General features: G+C 42.9%; 2 protein-coding genes across 2 annotated transcripts in view; both read right to left on the reverse strand.

Annotated features, from left to right (window-relative positions):
- The window catches only part of cdc5l (cell division cycle 5 like), a 9,214-nt gene extending 3,484 nt beyond the window's left edge, over positions 1–5,730 (reverse strand). The window contains exons 1-9 of the mRNA XM_004084669.4: positions 5,517–5,730; positions 3,560–3,663; positions 3,300–3,461; positions 3,096–3,223; positions 2,888–2,987; positions 2,682–2,808; positions 2,498–2,589; positions 2,277–2,421; positions 2,012–2,203 (exon numbers count right to left, since the gene is read on the reverse strand). Coding sequence (XP_004084717.1) covers positions 2,012–2,203; positions 2,277–2,421; positions 2,498–2,589; positions 2,682–2,808; positions 2,888–2,987; positions 3,096–3,223; positions 3,300–3,461; positions 3,560–3,663; positions 5,517–5,561 — 1,095 coding nt within the window. The 5' untranslated portion in view covers positions 5,562–5,730. The remainder of the gene's footprint in view (positions 1–2,011; positions 2,204–2,276; positions 2,422–2,497; positions 2,590–2,681; positions 2,809–2,887; positions 2,988–3,095; positions 3,224–3,299; positions 3,462–3,559; positions 3,664–5,516) is intronic.
- A 1,450-nt stretch (positions 5,731–7,180) lies between these two features.
- Positions 7,181–17,503, reverse strand: LOC101166278 (beta-soluble NSF attachment protein). The gene is made up of 10 exons (XM_023963071.1): positions 17,406–17,503; positions 15,623–15,702; positions 13,567–13,683; positions 12,255–12,301; positions 12,092–12,169; positions 11,903–11,958; positions 11,086–11,170; positions 8,527–8,631; positions 8,186–8,254; positions 7,181–8,027 (listed from the first exon to the last, which is right to left on the reverse strand). The coding sequence occupies exons 1-10, from the start codon at positions 17,501–17,503 to the stop codon at positions 7,875–7,877; spliced, it is 888 nt and encodes a 295-aa protein (XP_023818839.1). The 3' UTR covers positions 7,181–7,874.
- Between the last annotated feature and the right edge of the window lie 635 nt (positions 17,504–18,138).

The following is an 18,138-nucleotide window of genomic DNA, read 5'->3' on the forward strand; positions in this document are numbered from 1 at the left end:
GGCTCAGGCTGCAAGTGGAACACAGCACACAGAGAGCTGCCTCTATTGCCCAACACAAGGATCATCACGTGCCTTTAGCTCATGCTAATAATGTCATTCTTTATGAACTATTGTAGACATTATGATGACGTGTTTTTATTTTCCATCAATGTTTTCTTTGTCTGCCTGTTGTTTAGTTGGTGTCAGTATTTGACATGCAGACAGCAGGTAATGCAGGAAAACAGCGTCACAGATCATAAATTATCCATCATTTAGAAATAAAATCAGAACAATGTTTTTATCTATTTCCTCAGACTAAAAACATTAAATCTATTGGTGCTGCTGTGTTAATGTTTCAGATCAATTTACATTTAATATTATTGATTGAATTCTTTTTCTCAGCATCAAATGGTTCAGTTGATCAAAATGTTTCTAGTTTAAATAATAACTGACAGATTTTTTATTTCAGGCTCTTTAAGCTTCTTTTCTGTTTTAGACTAACAGAGTTTCTGTGGCTAAAGAAATATAATATTTGTTGAAAATGGATTTACATTGCTGTTTTCTTTTGTTAATGTTAAAAAATACAATTTTAGGTATACTTAGACAATTTTTATAGATACTAACCTAATATACCGTCACTGCAGCAAGTGTGTGTGTGTGTGTGGGGGGGGGGGGGGGGGGCAATTATTTTAACTGGGGGGCCACATTGGGTTCTAAAATTCAATAGAAGGGCCGGACCAGGAGCAGATGTGTGGAGTGAGAATGAAATAACATGGAATGTAGATGAAATAATTTGAAAGGAAAATGATATTCTAAAGCAGAATATTCTACAGTTTTTAGTTTAAAACTTTTGTTCCCATTTTAGACCTTTTTTTTTGTGAAGCTCTTTGGTACCTTCAAGGAGTTATAAAGTGCTGAATGAATAAAGTTTCATTCATTCATGATCCTTTTAACAAAATAAATAACTGATCTTAAAAAAAACACAAAAACAACAATAAATAGTGGATCTTCTCCCGTCATTATTCTAATAAAGACTTTGAGGCTGCAGCTCCTCACGTCTCACAGTTTGTGCTAAAGCTGAGCAGCTGTGTCCTGCACGTCTGTTTCTCATCCAGTAATCCTCATTTATTGCAGGAGTTACATTCTAAAAATATAAATAATAAAAAACCGTGATCTATGAAATCCACAGAGAATGATTATAGACGTTTATGATTTATGGCAGTAAAACTCCCCACTGCATAAACACACTTTTCTCAGACAGACATGAACATTTTCACCTTGTCTTTTGTTTAATTTCTCAAACCTTCATAGAAATTAGATCCAGGATCTTATAAAGGAAAACAATGATCTGATCGATCACAGATTTCTGATCTGAAGAGCTCTGCGTTTCTGTTCAGGAGACACGGCACGGAGGAGATTGATTGACAGGGTCTCCAGCCAATCAGGACACAGAACGGGGTGCGCTGTTTAAAGAAAGCAGCATGATCGCTCTAAAAGAACGAGGTAAACCGGGAAAGATGAACTTGCTGTTTTTATCCTTATTGTTATTTTTATAGGCTGCTCTCACTGTGGGCTGAGAGAAAGAAATCTCCTCTGTGCTGTTTATCACGTGTGTGCAGCATATTGACCAATAAGCTGACTTTGACTCATCTCACAGACGGGAGCCACCAGCAAGTTAAAGATTGCACCTCTGGCACAGGATAACCCCCACAGAGGGGGTTTTGTGGTGTCAATGCTCCCCCTGCTGTTTGTACCGTGTTGTCATGAAAGCAAACTGAGAAATGCAAACACAACCCAACGCCATGACGATAGTGGGAGGAGCCACGCCAAAGAGAACCCTGCATAAACATTTCAACAGAGAAAGCCACTGTTCCACAGAGCAATCAGTCCAATCATTAAGAAGCTAAATGCAGCATATCTGGGCCTGGTTCTTCAGAACCAGAGAACATCCAGAACCCCCACCCCCAAATCAAACAGAAATCACCTCAGATTATGACACAAACAAGGCAAAACCTCTGCCTTCTTCAGATACCTGCATTATCCTGTCCTGAGCCGCAGGGGTGCGAGGGGTCCGCAGTCCGGCAGCCATGTTGTTTGTGATGTTGTACTCTGACAAAAGGGCGGAGGAGGCGGAGTTTCCACTTTCACTCTCCTCGGCAGCCTGGCGTGCCACTTCACTGGCCACACCCAGTTTGACCACTTCCTCCAGCTCAGCATCACTGATCTACAAGAGGGGAGTCTAGTCAGGGTGTGTGTCTGTGTGTGTGTGTGTGTGTGTGAGCAGGTCAGTGTGGTACCTGAGGTGCAGGTAGCACTAGCTTGGAGCGTTTCTTGGTGAACTCTGCCACGCCGCTGGTCTGAAGGATGGCAGATGGCAGGTCGCTCTCCTTCTTCTTCTTTATTTTCTGTTTGTCTTTCTTCCGGTCCCTCTCTTCACGCTCACTGCATCAAAACAGCACAGGTTGAGTGTTTTTGGCTCATGCCTTGCAGTGCATCAAACCGTGCAGGTGGGACTGACTTGCGTAGTTCTCCATCCAGGTGCTGCTGTCGCAGCCGTTTGAAGTTGGGCTCCAGCGCTTCGTAATTTTCCATGCTGGTGTCATAGAAACCCTTCAAACACATCAAGCACACAGCTTCAGGTTGTGCTCTGCTGTTGTGGGTTCATGGGTTGTTGATGGGAGCTGGAGCTCATCTGACAGTACCGGAGCGGGCTTCTTTTCAAACGGGATTTCAGCATTGTAGTCCACTCCTCGCTTCTTCTTCCTCTTCCTCGCAACAGCAATTCCTGCTGCTCTCAGCTCCCTGCGTTTCTGCAGGGCAGCCAAACGCCTGCAGCAGAACCAAGTCATACCGTGTTATTTGATCAGGAAACAACAGCTTTGGAGGTTTTCATCATATGAAGGATGACCTGGCCTCCTCCAGCTGTTTCTCTCTGGCCTTCCTCTTGGCTTTCTTGCCCTGTGTGTTGGCCAGGCGAGCCCTGGCTTCAGACAGCATCTCCAGCTCGTCTGCAAACACAGAAGCACAGCTGCTCCTTAAAGGCAGACTTCACAAAGTTCCACAAAGAATGAGAGGGCAGTTTTCACTGTAGCTGCAGAGCTGTAGAGATTCTGTACCTTCGTCCATGTCCACGGGGTCCGGTCTGGCAGGTTTGGTCTCAGGATTTGGGTCGATCTCTCCTGGTTTCAACTTCCTCGGATCATCTCCCACCTCTTCCTCATTGTCTCTCTGTGCAGCTTTGTCTCTAAACAGAAAGCCCACCCCCTTCACACACACTCCACCACCTGGTTATGGTCATTCCAGAAGAAAGTCAGACTTACAGCAGGTACTCGTAGTGCTCCAGACACTGGGCAGCAGTACGTCCTATGATGGGAGCGATGGTCCTCCACTGCGTCGGCATCAGCTTGGCCAGATGAAGCAGCTTCTCCTCCTCCTCTCTGGACCACTCCGTTTTCTTAATGCTGGGGTCCAACCACTCGTACCTGCAGACATGCAGGGTAAAACAAAATCCATCCGTTCATCTGCCTATAAAGCTGCCACCATTATGAAAATGGAAGATGTGTTTCGGCATCAAACTCACCATCTGGCTTTGCACTGTTTGGCAGACTTGCGGTGCAGCAGGGAGGCGATGCGGGACCACTGGTTTTTCCCATATTTCATTACCGCCGCCTTGAGGATCTCATCCTGAACAAACAAACAAATAATCAACAAAGACTTCACTAAACAACAAACGACTTACTGCTTTGGTTAGCAGTTGTCATTTTATGAATCAATGAATCACGCGCCTTATACTGTCTACATTTAACAGGTGAGCCCTGCCCACCCAGATCCATCCTGCAGGCCATAAATACATTACATTATCTCCTAATATTAGTTGCCATTAACTGCCCGTGTTCTTTTGTATACAGTGATGAAAGTCAGGCAAGGAAAAAATCCCTGAACTTTTCTTTGAGCGATATGGCGGCGCAGAGAGAAATTTTTGAAAAATACATAGTCTTAGATGCATTCTGGTGCATTCTGGCAGCTCGTTATTCACTTCTTAATCAAGAAACTAAGACTAATTGGAGCATCATCATTTGTCATTCAAACCCCTAGTTTGACTTAACATTAAGGACTTCCTGGTCCTAAAAAAGAATTTGGATCATTGCTCAAAGTATAACAATCCTACAATCTAAGCTTTTCCTAAAATCTGCAAAAGATACAATTGCTAAAATATAGTAACATCAAAGCCCCAAATGGCAAAAAGAACACCAGTAACTATGATATTCTATGAAAATACCTCAGTTATTTATACATTATTTCTGCTTTAGAAATGACTGATGTACAACATTCACTTGCACTGTTTTCTCAAACTATAATTACATCAAAATATGGGATCTGCTTTAAACTATAATTCTATAACATAATACATCAATTCTTTAACACCAATACTAAGTAATCTGGGAAATATCAAAACAAACATACAAACTAAATTAAATATTGTAAACATTATTTTTTAAGGGAGTGCGGGTCCAAACCATCAAATACTTATAATTAATGTCAACTATACTGAACTAAATCATGGTAATTAGGAAATACAAATAAATTAGATAGAGAAATGTATTCAAAATAAAAACTGAAACTCAAAACTAAAACTGAAATTATTTCTGAATTTGGTTTTGAGATTATTTTACACAAAAAAGTATTTGACCTACACTACCTTAAAAATATTTTTCTTCCAGCCAAGACCACTTCAATTTGTTTTTTATCGTCTTCTCACAACTGAGGTCGTGACCACGCTCAATAATGACGATGCCTGCCATTATTTTAACACAAATTTGATCGCAAACTCTTTAGATTTGTTTGTGAAAGTTTAGCGTGGGTCAGCCAGTTTTGGTCTCTAGGGAAGCAAGTCACGCTGACCACGTGGTGCAGACAGAGCCAATCAGACCCGTCGACGCATCCGAAAGCAACTAAAACGTCCCGTCATTGGTCAATTAGGCCGGGAAGACGAGAGATGGCCGCGACCATATAGGAAGCGATCCGCGGAGAAATATAGAAAATAAAGCTAAAATTCGCCGATTTCAGACCATTTTTTCATCCGGAAAGCGATTTGTCCGTAAAGATCAGGTCTTTATTTCCCGGAAAGTACGTTCGGTTTGCTCAAAAACCCGGATTTCCGGGAATTCCCGGAAGACTTTCATCACTGTGTATATAAATAAATAAAAATAAAAATTAAATAAAAAAGACATGGATGCTGATCTGCCTAAAGTTTCCCGGCTGCAGAGCGAGCAGCAGCAGCAAGTCTCCTCCCCGTGAAGAAGGCAGCGGACGTTCAGGACTAGCATAGAGGAAGACGGCTGCAAATGTTGCACTTTCACCACCTTCATCACCTTTTCCAACTAAAAACATCGATATCAAAAGTTAAATTCGCGGACAAAAGAGCGTGTACATAAACGTGCTGTGGAGAGTACGGCCTTTAGCTTTATGCTAACCTCCCGCCATTGGTTTAGGATTAGCCTAGGAGCATGCTAACAGTTAGCCATGTAAACACTTACCTCAGTGTTACGCCAAACCCCTCCTTTTATCATAATACGAGGCATCTTGATGGCTTGTTTTTGAATTCTCCGTCAACAAAATTAAATATTGCTTTAACACCCGCTATTCAGTCTAGCAGATTTTCCAGTTCTCCCTAAAAACTAGCAACACTACGAAGGAGAAACGACATGCACGGATACACCGGAAACTGTATTCTTACAAGTAGTCACCGAAAGGCACTGTGGGTAACGTAGTCTTATACCATGACTGTCTCATATGTATATATGTTATTTTAGGAAGCAGGAAAAATAATTACTTTGGGTAAATCTTAACCCTCCTACCCTTTTGCTATTAGTAGCAACAACAAAGCTGAGAAAAATGAGTCAAATGTCCCCAAAAATGTGTTTCTTACCAGATAAAATGACAAAACGGAAATCTAATTTAAAAAGATGTAATCATTACAATGTTATTTATTTTAAAAGTGTTCCATACATAAACCGAATACTACATACTTTGTAATGGTGCAATTATAAAACCTCTAAATAATGTCCTGCCTTCGCCCAACAGGAACCGGGATGGGCTCCGGCAACCCCGTGACCCCAGCAGGTCAACAAAATAGATGGAAGTTCAAAACAGAAGCGCTGGCATTGGATGTGTTCTCTACCCGCTGATTGTTTCACTGAAAACGGCACATACCCAAAGCTGAGTCCCTGATTGGTAAATGCGATGATTCTTAGGAAATATTTGCCCTATTCATTTATCAATTCATTATTTCTCATTGTATTTCCCCAATCAGTTAGGGGGGTCGGAGGTGTGAAAGAAGTGGGGGGTTGTGTGTAGAAGGGGGCCCTATTTTTCAATTTTTGTGACATTCCCATAAAAATTAGCGAGCTTCTAGTTGCAAAATTCTTTGCACAGGAGCTTGCCAATGACGACCGAGAAGTTAGATGATCGACGAAAATACCTTGTAGTTTTCGTGTGTAGCTGCTACTACAGGTTTTTTTCAAAGACCTCTTCCCGAGGCTAAAGGTCGACTTTTCTCATATTGTGGAAAAACATGAAAATTGCCACAATTTTGCCACAAACCAGCTGCCAAGCAGTGGGTTGTGTGGCCCACAATAATTTCAAAACGTCCTTTGGATATCCCCGACATGTGTTGTATGGTTTCCTTAGTGTATTTTGACTGTTTTTGTGCCTCCATTAGCGATTTTCGGCTCATTAATTTTTTATTATTATTTTTTTTATGGTTTCGCTTGCCATGCTGTCATCGACTTCATTTTTACCAGGTACTGGCGGTCTGCAAGTTTTGGTGAGTTTTCATGCATTTTTTTCAGAGCGGCTTTATGTCAGATCCAAACACTAAACATGAAATTTAATTAGTTTAATCACCTTTTAAATGAAAAAAGAGGACATGTAATAAAAATGTCAAGAACGTGTGAAAAAAAATGTAGAATAAATCAGCAAAGCAGAGTTTTACAAAATAAAACGTCCTTCATAATCAGATAAAAAATAAAATAAAAACACTGCCAAGTATGTATTTTTTCTCTCTGCTGCTTGGTACCAAGTGACCAGACTGGTACCAGTACTCATGATAAATCAATGAATGGATCAAATAGTTGGATCTGGTGGATATAACTAGTTTCCTTTTCTGCTTTAATGTTTGATATCAGAATAAACAGGCAGGTTTTAGGAGTGATGATCTTTTTATTTCAACTGGATATCTGAGGAACATCTTGATTAAATTCACAGAAATGACACCAGGCTGCTCATATGTTCTTCACAACACAGGGACACTTATCAACATGACATCAGACATGCACAAACCAGGCACCAGCGCCGCTTGACCATAACCAGGTTCACAAAGAATCAGCCAATCACAACGGACGCTTTCACTGACTGATGGAGCATGGGGGCAAGAACGGGACAAGACGGAGGAAGACAACAAGTGAGTGAGGAAGCAAAGAAGAGGCAAATACGTTAAAATTAAGATGAATCATAACACAGAACACCATGATAAACAAGAATTATTCTCCTAATGGACAATAAATATCTTCATTTTGTCTTGTCTGTAACCTAACACGTATCTCTGGATCTCCTGGAAGTGAAGCTTCCCTCATCACAAAGGAGAAGCTTTCCTGCTGTGGACTCACCCACTCTCACTCGTGCTCTCACACACCCTCCTCTCCATGACAGCTGCTGGACGGGGACACGTCTAACAGTAAGGTGATGCTTTGTTTATGGGGGGTCACATGCAGACTGATATGTACAACTGTAAACTCCCGCCAGCCTCCCTTACACCCCCACTCCCTCTGTTCCACCTGAAGACACTTTTAAAGCCCATCCTCCACCTTCTTCATCCTCCCCTCTTCCACCTTCATCTACTTCAGGTCACCGGCGTCTCCCTGGATGGTCTTCTTGATGCGCAGCAGCATGGTGGTCAGCCACTGGTCCAGGCGAGACACGGAGTCAAAATCTTTGACGGCCTCCGTGAACGCCTCGCTGTTCTGCTCTTCGTGAGCGTCCAGCAGTTTCTGTTGCAATAGAACTTGAAAATGAGTTTTCTACAAAAAGAGCTGATGAAGCATCAGTCTGAGCAGAATTAGTGCAGCAGCTAATTGTACTTTGCTCTATTCATGCAGAGCAAACATGGGAGAAACACCATTTTCAGTCCAAAGACATCCACAATTACCTTCAGCAGTTTGAGCTCTCTGGAGTCTGAGAAGGCTGGGAACATCTCCTCGTACTTCTCAATGGCCAGCTGGAAAACACAAACGCAGCAAAGCTGATGCCTTCAGAGGTTACAGGTGAGACCCCAACAGGTCATGTGACTGCTCAGACACACAGATGCCTGCTGTCTTCAGTCTTCCTTGTTCCAGGGACTTGGATACATTTTTATGTCTTCAATTAAAAAAACTGCCATTTCTACATCCAACTGTCACCAAAGCAACAGCCTGTTGACCCCCAGGTGCGGCCAGAGTGAATGTCTACCTCTCTGAAAGGTGCACAGGCATGTTGCTGCTGTCTAGTCACCTTGGCATTGAGCTCGTCCACGATGAAGTGACACAGTGAGGCCTTAAAGAAGTATTCTTTAGCGTTGTACTTCAGCAGAGGGTTGTCCATGGTGCTCATTGCAACCTGAAACACACAGCAGAGGCGTTGTCCGTTTGTAAATGTAAATATATGTTGCTCAGACGTTGACCTTGTACCTTTCACATCTCTTCACACCCATTCATCAAAAAAAATAAAAAGTTGACAGTTTTAGCTGCACAAACCACCAGGACATGGTTTTTCATACAGTGTGAATGCTTTAGACCAGAGGTGGGCAAACTGCGGTCCACGGGCTGGATCCGGCCAGCCTCCATGTTTGGTCTGGCCCACTGAACAAAAACAGAGACCCATCTTTTTTATTTATATCTAACAATACGATCAAGACCTGCATAGAACGTGACATTTTCTTCCACCCTTCAGCAGTCTGTGCTCCAACCTGGAACCCTCTAGAATCCCTGTCAATCCCTGTGTATCCCTGCTTTTTTTAAACAGACCTTGTCAATCAATCTCCTCCGTGTCTCCTGTACAGAAACGCGGAGCTCTTCAGATCTGCAGAAATCTGTGATCGATCAGATCTTTGTTTTTATTTTAAGATCCTGGACCTAATTTCTAGTAACCCCTGTGCTATCCTAGGCACTTTGACATTGGGAGTTGGGTCATCTAGACCCACTAGACAGTGCTCTGAACCTTTTTCCTACAATGATTTGTGATCTTCACTGGTGTCCATGGATTACATGAAATCTTTCCACCTTTATCCACCTTTGTCATGGTAGGGAGAACACGTCAATGGAAGGGGGGGATCATCTACGATAGCACAAGGGGTAAGGTTTGAGAATTTAAACATGAGGAAAGTGTGAAAATGTTCATGTCTGTCTGAGAAAAGTGTAGAAAGTGACAGTGAGGAGTTTTACTGCCAAAACGTCTGTAATCATTCTCCGTGGATTTCACAGATCACGGTTATTTTTAAATCCCAATAATTGAGGGACCTCTGTACTGGTGAAAAGGTAACTCAGATATATGCGTAGCTGCAGCAGAAGACATAGAAATGTGCTTCTTACTGGATGAGAAACAGACGTGCTGGACTCAGTTTTAGCACAAACTGTGAGACGTGAGGAGCTGCAGCTCTAAGTCTTTATTAGAATTATGACGGGAGAAGATCCACTATTTATTGCTTTCTCTTTTTAATATATCAGTATATTTCTTCTGACTTTTTGTCTTTGAAAATCACAGTTATATAGTCATTTTTAAAATTTCATAAATAGTGTCATTTATTTTATTAAAGGATCAGGAATTAATACAACTTTATTATAGGGCTTTACAATAAAAGAAAGATAAAAAAGTTTAAAGAAAAAGAGTTATTGTGGCCTCACATGAAAAAGTTGTGAAAATGTGGTTGTTTTTCATTCTTATGATCATTTAAACACCACATTATTGCAGCGTTTCTCTAAGTTTTACATCAAGCCGTTGCTGCAATTGGCTAAAAACTCTAGAATGTTCTGTTTTATATAATAATTTTCATTCTAAAGGTTTTCATCCAGATTCCATCTCATTTCTTTCTCACTCCACTCATCTGCTCCTGTCCGGCCCCTTTATCTCATTTTAGAACGCTTTGTGGCCCGCCAGTTAAAATAATTGCCCACCCCTGCTTTAGACTTTTTAACGAAGAAATTTCAGACTTCCCAAATATTTTTTACGTTAGAGTAAATTTCCAAACATTTCGTGTAACCTTGCCATTTCCATATTTACTAAAAGATTCCCACCGAGCTTCGAGGAGGATGAAGAAGATGCTCCCTATCTTCTGAAACATTTCAGCTTTTCCAGCATGAACATCGATTTAAGGTTCTGAAACTCTTGAACACAGATCTATTGAGAGGTGGACCTGCCACTGTCTTTAGATCTTCTTTCTGCAGTAGAAACTAAAGTTCTTCTGAACACCAGACCACCACACACCCACCTCCATGTTTGAGTTGATAGTGTTGATTTGGGTGCAGATGTTTGAGGGTGCACTCCTTCCAGAAAATGATTTTACACTCTCATCAGAAAATTTGTCCAGATGTTTTTGTGCATAATGCAGCTGTTTCTCTGGGTTCTTGTCTGTCTCCTTGAAGTCTCTCATGAATCTACGTTTGTCCAAAAGTCCTTTTCTGACAGTTGGATCACGAATGCTGACCCAAACGTAGGCAAGTTAGGTCTGACTTCCTTCTTCTGCTTCTTTCATGACTTCCTGGATGATTCCTCTTTGTGCGCTGGGACTAATTTTGGTCACTTGAAGATTATCCTCAGTTATGAGTTTCCTCCATGTGTGGATGATGGATCTCTCTGATGAGTTTTAAAGCTGCAGGAATGTCTGTGTGAGTCAAACACTTTGGTTCCTCAGATGCTTTGGCAGACAGACTACATAAATCCTCTGGTGGATCTGACATCTTTCTTTTTTTTAGATGCCTTAAATAATGAAAAACCAGATTTTCTTCATAACTGCAGCTGCAGTACCTGTAAAAAACTTCTTTTAGCACAGAGGTTGTTTAGCAGATTAGCTAGTACCTGTTCGTAGATCTCAATAGCCTTCTGGTACTGCTCCAGCTGAGCGCTGTAATGTCCCACCTTCAGGAGACATTTGTTGGCTGAACTGAAACAGAAGCAGCACATGAACTGGCATGTCTGTAGTACAAATACGCCCCCCTAAAAGACTGGAGAACGGGCTTCATCAGGTCTCAAATTCATGTTCTGAGGTCTCAATGGAAATCTGAGTACTGGATCAACTAATTATGGCCCAAGCACACACAAAGTGTGCAAAGGACCATCTTGTAATCACATTGAAGGAAAATCCCTCAAAAATGTACAAAAAGCCTCAAAAGCAAAGGGAAAAAGTTCCAATAGAGACTAAATTAGTGCAGGACCAAAGTACACACACAATCTGTGGCTTGAAAAAAACCTTGGATTGTTTTTTTTTTTATATTTTCTTTCCTCCTTTCTTCCACTTTTGACTCAGATTTGATCCCTTGAATTTACACAGAAACTCACCAAACAGAGTTTACTTCTGATCTAGACCAGAAGTATCTGGCCAGACCAGATTTCCTTTTAATATAAAAAGTTTCTTTTGGAAACACAGCTGAGGACTTGGGATGCAGAATCTGCTGAAGCTGTGAGTCATAATGAGTCATGCCATCCTGGAGAGCTTCATCAACATTAAAGGTGTCTGAACACGCCAACAAGAAGACCTTGTACTAGTGTTCCTAAAGATACATTTGAGAATATTGTCATCTGACAAAAGAAATATCAATATTTACTTTTTTTTAAATTCTGTTTGTTAATCATTTCCTGTTTTTTTTGTTTGAGAAACAATTAATTTTGAACATACCTGTTGGATTCTTCTCCTTTGTAGTAATCTGCTGCCTGCTCGTAGTGAGCAATAGCCTGAAATGCACACAAAGGTACACACACGTGCACACACAGGCACACACACGTGCACACACAGGCACACACATAAGGCTGGAAAAATCAAACCAGAACATCTGCCAGTGTTTCCTGAAAGTGGTCTGGGTTTTACCTTCTCGATGTCCACCAGCTCAGACTCGTAGATCTCTGCGATGGTGATGTGATGTTTGGCCGCGATAGTGAAGCGACCCTGAAACCAGGGCAGACACATTCAGTTCAACCTTTGAACAGGAAATTGTTGCGGGGGAGGGATTTGGGGCTGGGGGGGGGCTTACCATGTCAGTGTAAATGTCAATGGCCTGGTTTAGACAGTTAATGGCCTCTGAAAAGATACAAGGATAAAGTTATAAGAAGTCCATTAACCCTCTGATTCTGCTCAGGTTCCTCCCTCTAAGCACCATTACTATGAAAACAGTGAGGGACGGGTTTAGGGGGGCAAGATTACTCATTTATAAATGTGTGGTTTTCTAGAAAAAAACAACGAAGAACAAAAGTTACCACATTTGTGTCATTAAAATCTGCTGATATTGATAATGCCCCCCCCCCCCCCATCAGAACTCTGTTCTCTGAAATCTTTCAGGCTTGATCAAAATCAGTGGATGAGAACCGACCCGACAGCACCTCCAGTTCCCTCCACACCAGGACACATGAAGGATTCCCATGAAATGATCAACACAAAAATAGTGTGTGGTGATAGTGCTGATTGGGAGGGGTTGCCATTACCCCCCTTCCCCCCGCTTAAAGTTGTACTCTGCTTTATAGGAGCTCGTTATGGATGATTAATCTGAAGCCGAGAGGAAAATATCAAGATGGGAAAGTGAAGCAGGAACAAACGTCAGACTTCAATCTACAAAAAATAATAAAACTGATGATGTGTTCTGGTTCTCCAGGAAATTCCAGTGATAGACAGCATCAATAATTGGGTTTGGAAATTGGTGCATGAACAGCTGATGGATGGATGGATAGATGGATGGATGGTGGATGGATGAATAAACAGCTGGTAGATGGATGAACAGGTGTTGGATGGATGGATGGATGATGGATAATGGACGATGGATGGATGGATGGATGGATGGATGGACGATGGATGGATGGATGGATAAACAGGTGTTGGATGGATGGATGGATGGATGGATGGATGGATGGATGGATGGATGGATGGATGGATGGATGGATGGATGGATGGATGGATGGATGGATGGATGGATGAACAGATGATGGATAGCACAAAAGTGTAACTAACCAGAATGAGTTAAAAATCCAGACTTGTTTAGCCTGATTAGTTCATCCTTTCACATTAAGTGTAAACCCATCTGAGGGCTGGGGATTCAAAAACGTGTTTCCCATAGTTCTGACCATGGTTAAAGGCGGAGCTTCATGTTTGCAGCTTAGTAGCTGAGAAAATACTTCCTGTTGTTTCTCCTGCAGCATGAAGGAGCCAAGAAAAAAAATTGCTGTGGTAATCGAATCCAGATTAACTGAATGAATTGAAATTGTGTTTTGTGCAGCAGACTATAGGCTGTGGTTTGATGTCTGGACTTTACCCGGCGACAGACTCATGAGCTCTGATGTTCTCTGTGCTCTCACCCTGCGGGTCGGCTTTCTTGTAGGCATTTCCGGCATCAACAAAGCTGGTGGCCGAGTCCAGTTTGTTCTGGAGCTGCATGTGGAGCCGAGCAGCCTGACAGAACGCGTTCCCTGCAGCTGCTCGCACATACATGCACGCAGACACACACACACACACACACACACACACACACACAAACACACACAGAGTGTGGATGTAAAAAAGTAACCCCTGAAGCATTCAACTCCATCAAACTGTTATGCTGGATTCACACTGCACGCAATTTGTGCGTCAGGTTTCAATGTTAAGTCGATGTTCAGACGCGATCTGAGGTACTGCGACGTTGTCAGTGACTCGATCAAAGGGAAGAAAAATAAATCCAAAATGGCCACTCGATGCCAGGATTTTTGTCCTGAACTTCCATCCATTTTCGTAACCCTTGTGCTATCCTAGGCACTTTAACATTGGGAGATGGGTCATCTAGACCCACTAGACAGTGCTCTGAACCTTTTTTCTTCAATGATTTGTGATCTTCACTGGTGTCCATGAATTACATGAAATCTTTCCACCTTTATCCACCTTTGTCATGGTAGGGAGAACACCTCAATGGAAGGGGGGGGGGGGGGGGGTCGTCTAAGATAGTGTTTTTCAACCAGTGTGCCGTGTGAGATGGTCAGGTGTGCCGTGGGAAATCACCCTCATTCACTGATCTAAAAACATTTTCCATCTCCAGGATATCAGCTCTGTGTTCATCCAAACAGGCCCTGATAAAACACTGAGTAGTTAGGAATATGAAAGATTATAAAATACTTTTTTCTTTGTGTTTATTTGATTCTATTAAAGACATTTTGATAAGAATGATGGTACCACGATTTAGCCGCAGCTTCAGCTGTTTTTGGAAAAGTCCCGCCCCTTTAACTGTCTCCGCCAATCATTCTTGAAGGCTTAATCACACGTCATCAGTCTGACCAATCAGAAGTGGTTAAAGTCTTCACTTCCTTGTTCTGATTCTGCTCATAAAGTCTCTCAGTTCCAACAAAAATACCAGCTAAAGCTCGTCTTTAGCGGTGTAGCTTTCCACAGAATCCGATATCAGAAAGTGTCTCATTTTCCAGCCGGTGGATTATACCACGTTTAAAGACCGTGGAAAAAGTGAACAAAACATTGAAGCTCAGAGACACTAGTCTTTCTGCCCTTTTGCAGCAGTTTTCACACTACATCTACCATGATGCATTGGGTTAAAGTGACAGCACTCAGCACACAATGAGTCGTCCTTGTTAAAGGTCTTGAAACCACAACGAACACACATCAAACAGTTTGTAAATCTTCTAACTTAACTTTTATTTCATCTTTATAAAAAACAGCTGCAACAACCAGCTTTTTCTGCCACAATTATCACAAAAATGCACGTGACTTTGCGGGGGTGGGTGGGGGGGCGCTGTCAATACAGACTATGAGTTTCTGCTTCTTCTTTTTTTGGATGCTGGTGTGCCGCGGGATTTTTGTCAAGGTTAAAGTGTGCCGTGGCTCAAAAAAGGTTGAAAAACACTGATCTAGATGCCCCAACTCCCAATAAGCTGCCTAGGAAAGCACAAGGGTTAACCTGCAGGGTTGCCGGAGACTGTCCTGGTTGCCGTTGGGCAAAGGCAGGATACACCCTGGACAGGTTGCCACAGGGCCAACGGAGCTGGAGCGATCGAGCCAGCCTCCCGGTGGACAGCAGAGCAAGCTCCGCTGCCAGCGGCCGGCAGAGCTAGCGTGCGCCGCTGCCCAGGCTTCCGGTCCCCGGGGAGCAGAGCTCGCTGTGCTGGCTCTCTGGAAGTTGGCATAGGGAGGGCCCCCGCGGGGGCTGTCTCTAATGTTTTTTCACTCTCGAGGCGTTGAGCAGTAAATTTGACACGCGTCAGACGCAAATTGGACGCGTGAATTGCGTCTGGTGTGAATGCAGCTTAATCTTGGCTTTCATCGGCACATCTGCTTCAGGAGCTCAGGAGAACTCCCTGCTGACTCCTCCCACCAAATCCTGAAGCTCAGATGTCAATGCACAGCCGTGCACATGTGTGTTTTGTCACCCACCGCTCCAGTTCTTGGCCATCTTGAACATGTTGGCCGCTCTGGCGTATATCTCGCAGGCGTCCTCCACCTTATGGTTCCCTCTTCAAAAGAAACAAACACGTGAATTTCCTTCCACACCTACAAACTGTTTCTAACAATCCCATGAAAACTGTTGAGTCACTGTGAGTGTGAATGAGCAGATGAGCTGCAGAGGCTGAACATGAAACCAAACTAAGGCTGGATCAAACCAAGTCAGGCTCAGACCCAGCAAACCTCTGAGAAGCTGATGACAAGCAAAAAAAAACTCTTTATTCAAAGGTCCCATAATGCAACATCAACCTTTTGAGCTTTGAAGTGTATTATAATGTTGATTCCTCACAAAAAAACAACACCAAAGCGGTATTTTAATCCAGTCACGCATCTTCTTCTGAAAACCTGCTCTATGAGCCCCAGCCCCTCCCAATCCAAGAAAACAAGTGGCTTCTCACATTGTGATGTCATAAATTGAAGAACCGCCCCTTCCAAGTAGAGTCTGTGCAACCAGCACTGCCCCCAGGCTAACACACACACACACACACTTACTCCATGGAGGTGTAGAGTGGTCAGCACTTTTATTTTAATTGCACAATTTGCACAACCATCTTAAAGAAAGCAGAATAACAGTCTGGATCAAAGACCAAAGGGAGGCAGTACTAGATCCTAAAGTCGTTGTCTGAAACATGCAGCTTCTCATGGGGAAACACACACATGGAGTTCAACCCCCTCCAACAAAACCAGGTCATGCTTGCTCTCAGACAAAACTAAAAATTCATCTGTTGTTTGCTCCTCTGTGCATGTTTTTTCCTTTTGGGGCTCTGACTGTCTGTGTGGCACCTGAGACAGAAAATGTGTGAACAACCCAGCATCTCAAAAAGCTTCTATAAATAAAATCTATCATTACTAATCTTTGATCTCTGTCATTGGGGAAGAATGGAACCATCACATCTCATCTTCAGCCTTTGAGTTCACACACACAGACTCGTCCAATATGAAGAACCCTAAAATCCCTACATTTTAATGGTTATTTCTTCATTTGTCGTGCTGCTGTGTGATGACCATGAAGCATTCTATGTCCAGATTATTTCTTTACATCCATCACACTGAACTCATGTGGCTGGACAGCAACAAACTCATCCCTGCACCAAATCATTTGTATCATGTAACATCACTACTTTGGTAGTAGGCCTGCAAGTAACTAAAAATTAATATAAATGTAATGGGATTACAGTAATGCTTGTTGGCAGCACTGCAAAGCGGAACTACGTTTTAGGGTCAAGGCTGAAGGTTTGTCTCCGTCCGCGCTGGCTTTGGACAGTTTTCCCTTAAAGTGAATGAGACTAACCGATGCCCCCTAGCGGCCAGGCGCTGAACTGACCCCCTTTGAAGAGGCGCACTCGCCAAACCCGCTGGGTTCGGTTCAAGCGCTCATTCGTCACTAAAAAAAATCATCTGCTCCCGTTTTTACCGTAAACACACGCCACTCCCCGGCGCTTGGGCACACGCGCACGCACACGCGCGGAATCCTCCTCCGCAGAAGCTGAGCGTCCCTGCAGCCTCTCTAGCGTCAGGACGCGCGCGCGTCCCCGAAAAGAGCCGTCCGCGTTTCTGCAGCGTGAACGTTACCGCATAATAAGGAGAAACACGCAAGGAGGCCTTTTTTATTATTATTATTATCATTAATTAATGTCTTTATTTATTTATGGAGGGGACGCAGACATCTCTCCCCGCCCCCAAACGGTAAACAGATCGACAGCGCATCGCTCACCCAAACATCCCCCCCAGGAAGGATCCGGACGCCTTGACCTTCTTGTCCGCTTCCGCCATCAGCTGCATGGCCTCCTTCTCTTTGCCGGTGTTGTCCATGGCGGGCCGGGGGGTGGCAAGAAAACGGGCCGCAGAGGTTCGGAGAGGAGCGGGTTGGTGCTGATGCTGAGGATCCTGAGGATGATGAGGATGACGCTCTTCCTCGATGGTAGTGAGAATGTATTTTCATGCCTCACTGTCGCCCCCTGCTGAAGAGGAAAGGTCGGCGCGGGGGATTGGGGGCAGCTGCGTCGAAGCTTGGTGAATATAATGTTGTTTTTTTAAAAAGGAGTTTAAAGTTCTTTTAAAAATAAAAGTCTGTCTGTAAATCATCACGTAGTGTTTCCGCGGAAGCAGCCTCTCTTTTTCTCTGTTCTTCAACACATCTAGACATCTCCAAGAAATCCAAAGGAAACAATGTCACAATGAAGAATTAACACTTTTAAAAAATAATTTCATTTTTTTAAACGTGCCCTGTCCAGGAACAGATCAAAGCTGAAGGCCTCCCGTCTTGGACATATTTTACTGTCACAGGGTTAGGAATCTTATGACACATAAGGTTGTATAAATACTTTTGTATTTGAGGCTAAACTGTTTAAATCAATCATGTTTTTAAATATTTTCTTTGGAATGGACAAAAAAGGAGAAAAGAGGAGAGAGTGGGATGTCAGAGATGGGGGGTAAAGATACAAAAG

Source organism: Oryzias latipes, chromosome 15 (assembly GCF_002234675.1).
Source record: "Oryzias latipes chromosome 15, ASM223467v1".
NCBI lineage: Eukaryota > Metazoa > Chordata > Actinopteri > Beloniformes > Adrianichthyidae > Oryzias > Oryzias latipes.

What these genes read in the sequence shown, in the direction of transcription:
- LOC101166278 (XM_023963071.1), bottom strand. Translation starts at nt 17,503, where the DNA reads ATGGACAACACCGGCAAAGAGAAGGAGGCCATGCAGCTGATGGCGGAA. An exon ending in AAAGGAGAAGAATCCAACAG is followed by an intron (nt 11,171 to 11,902) that starts GTATGTTCAAAA and finishes CTTCTGTTTCAG; the next exon opens with TTCAGCCAACAAATGTCTCC. An exon ending in GAGAGCTCAAACTGCTGAAG is followed by an intron (nt 8,028 to 8,185) that starts GTAATTGTGGAT and finishes CTATTGCAACAG; the next exon opens with AAACTGCTGGACGCTCACGA.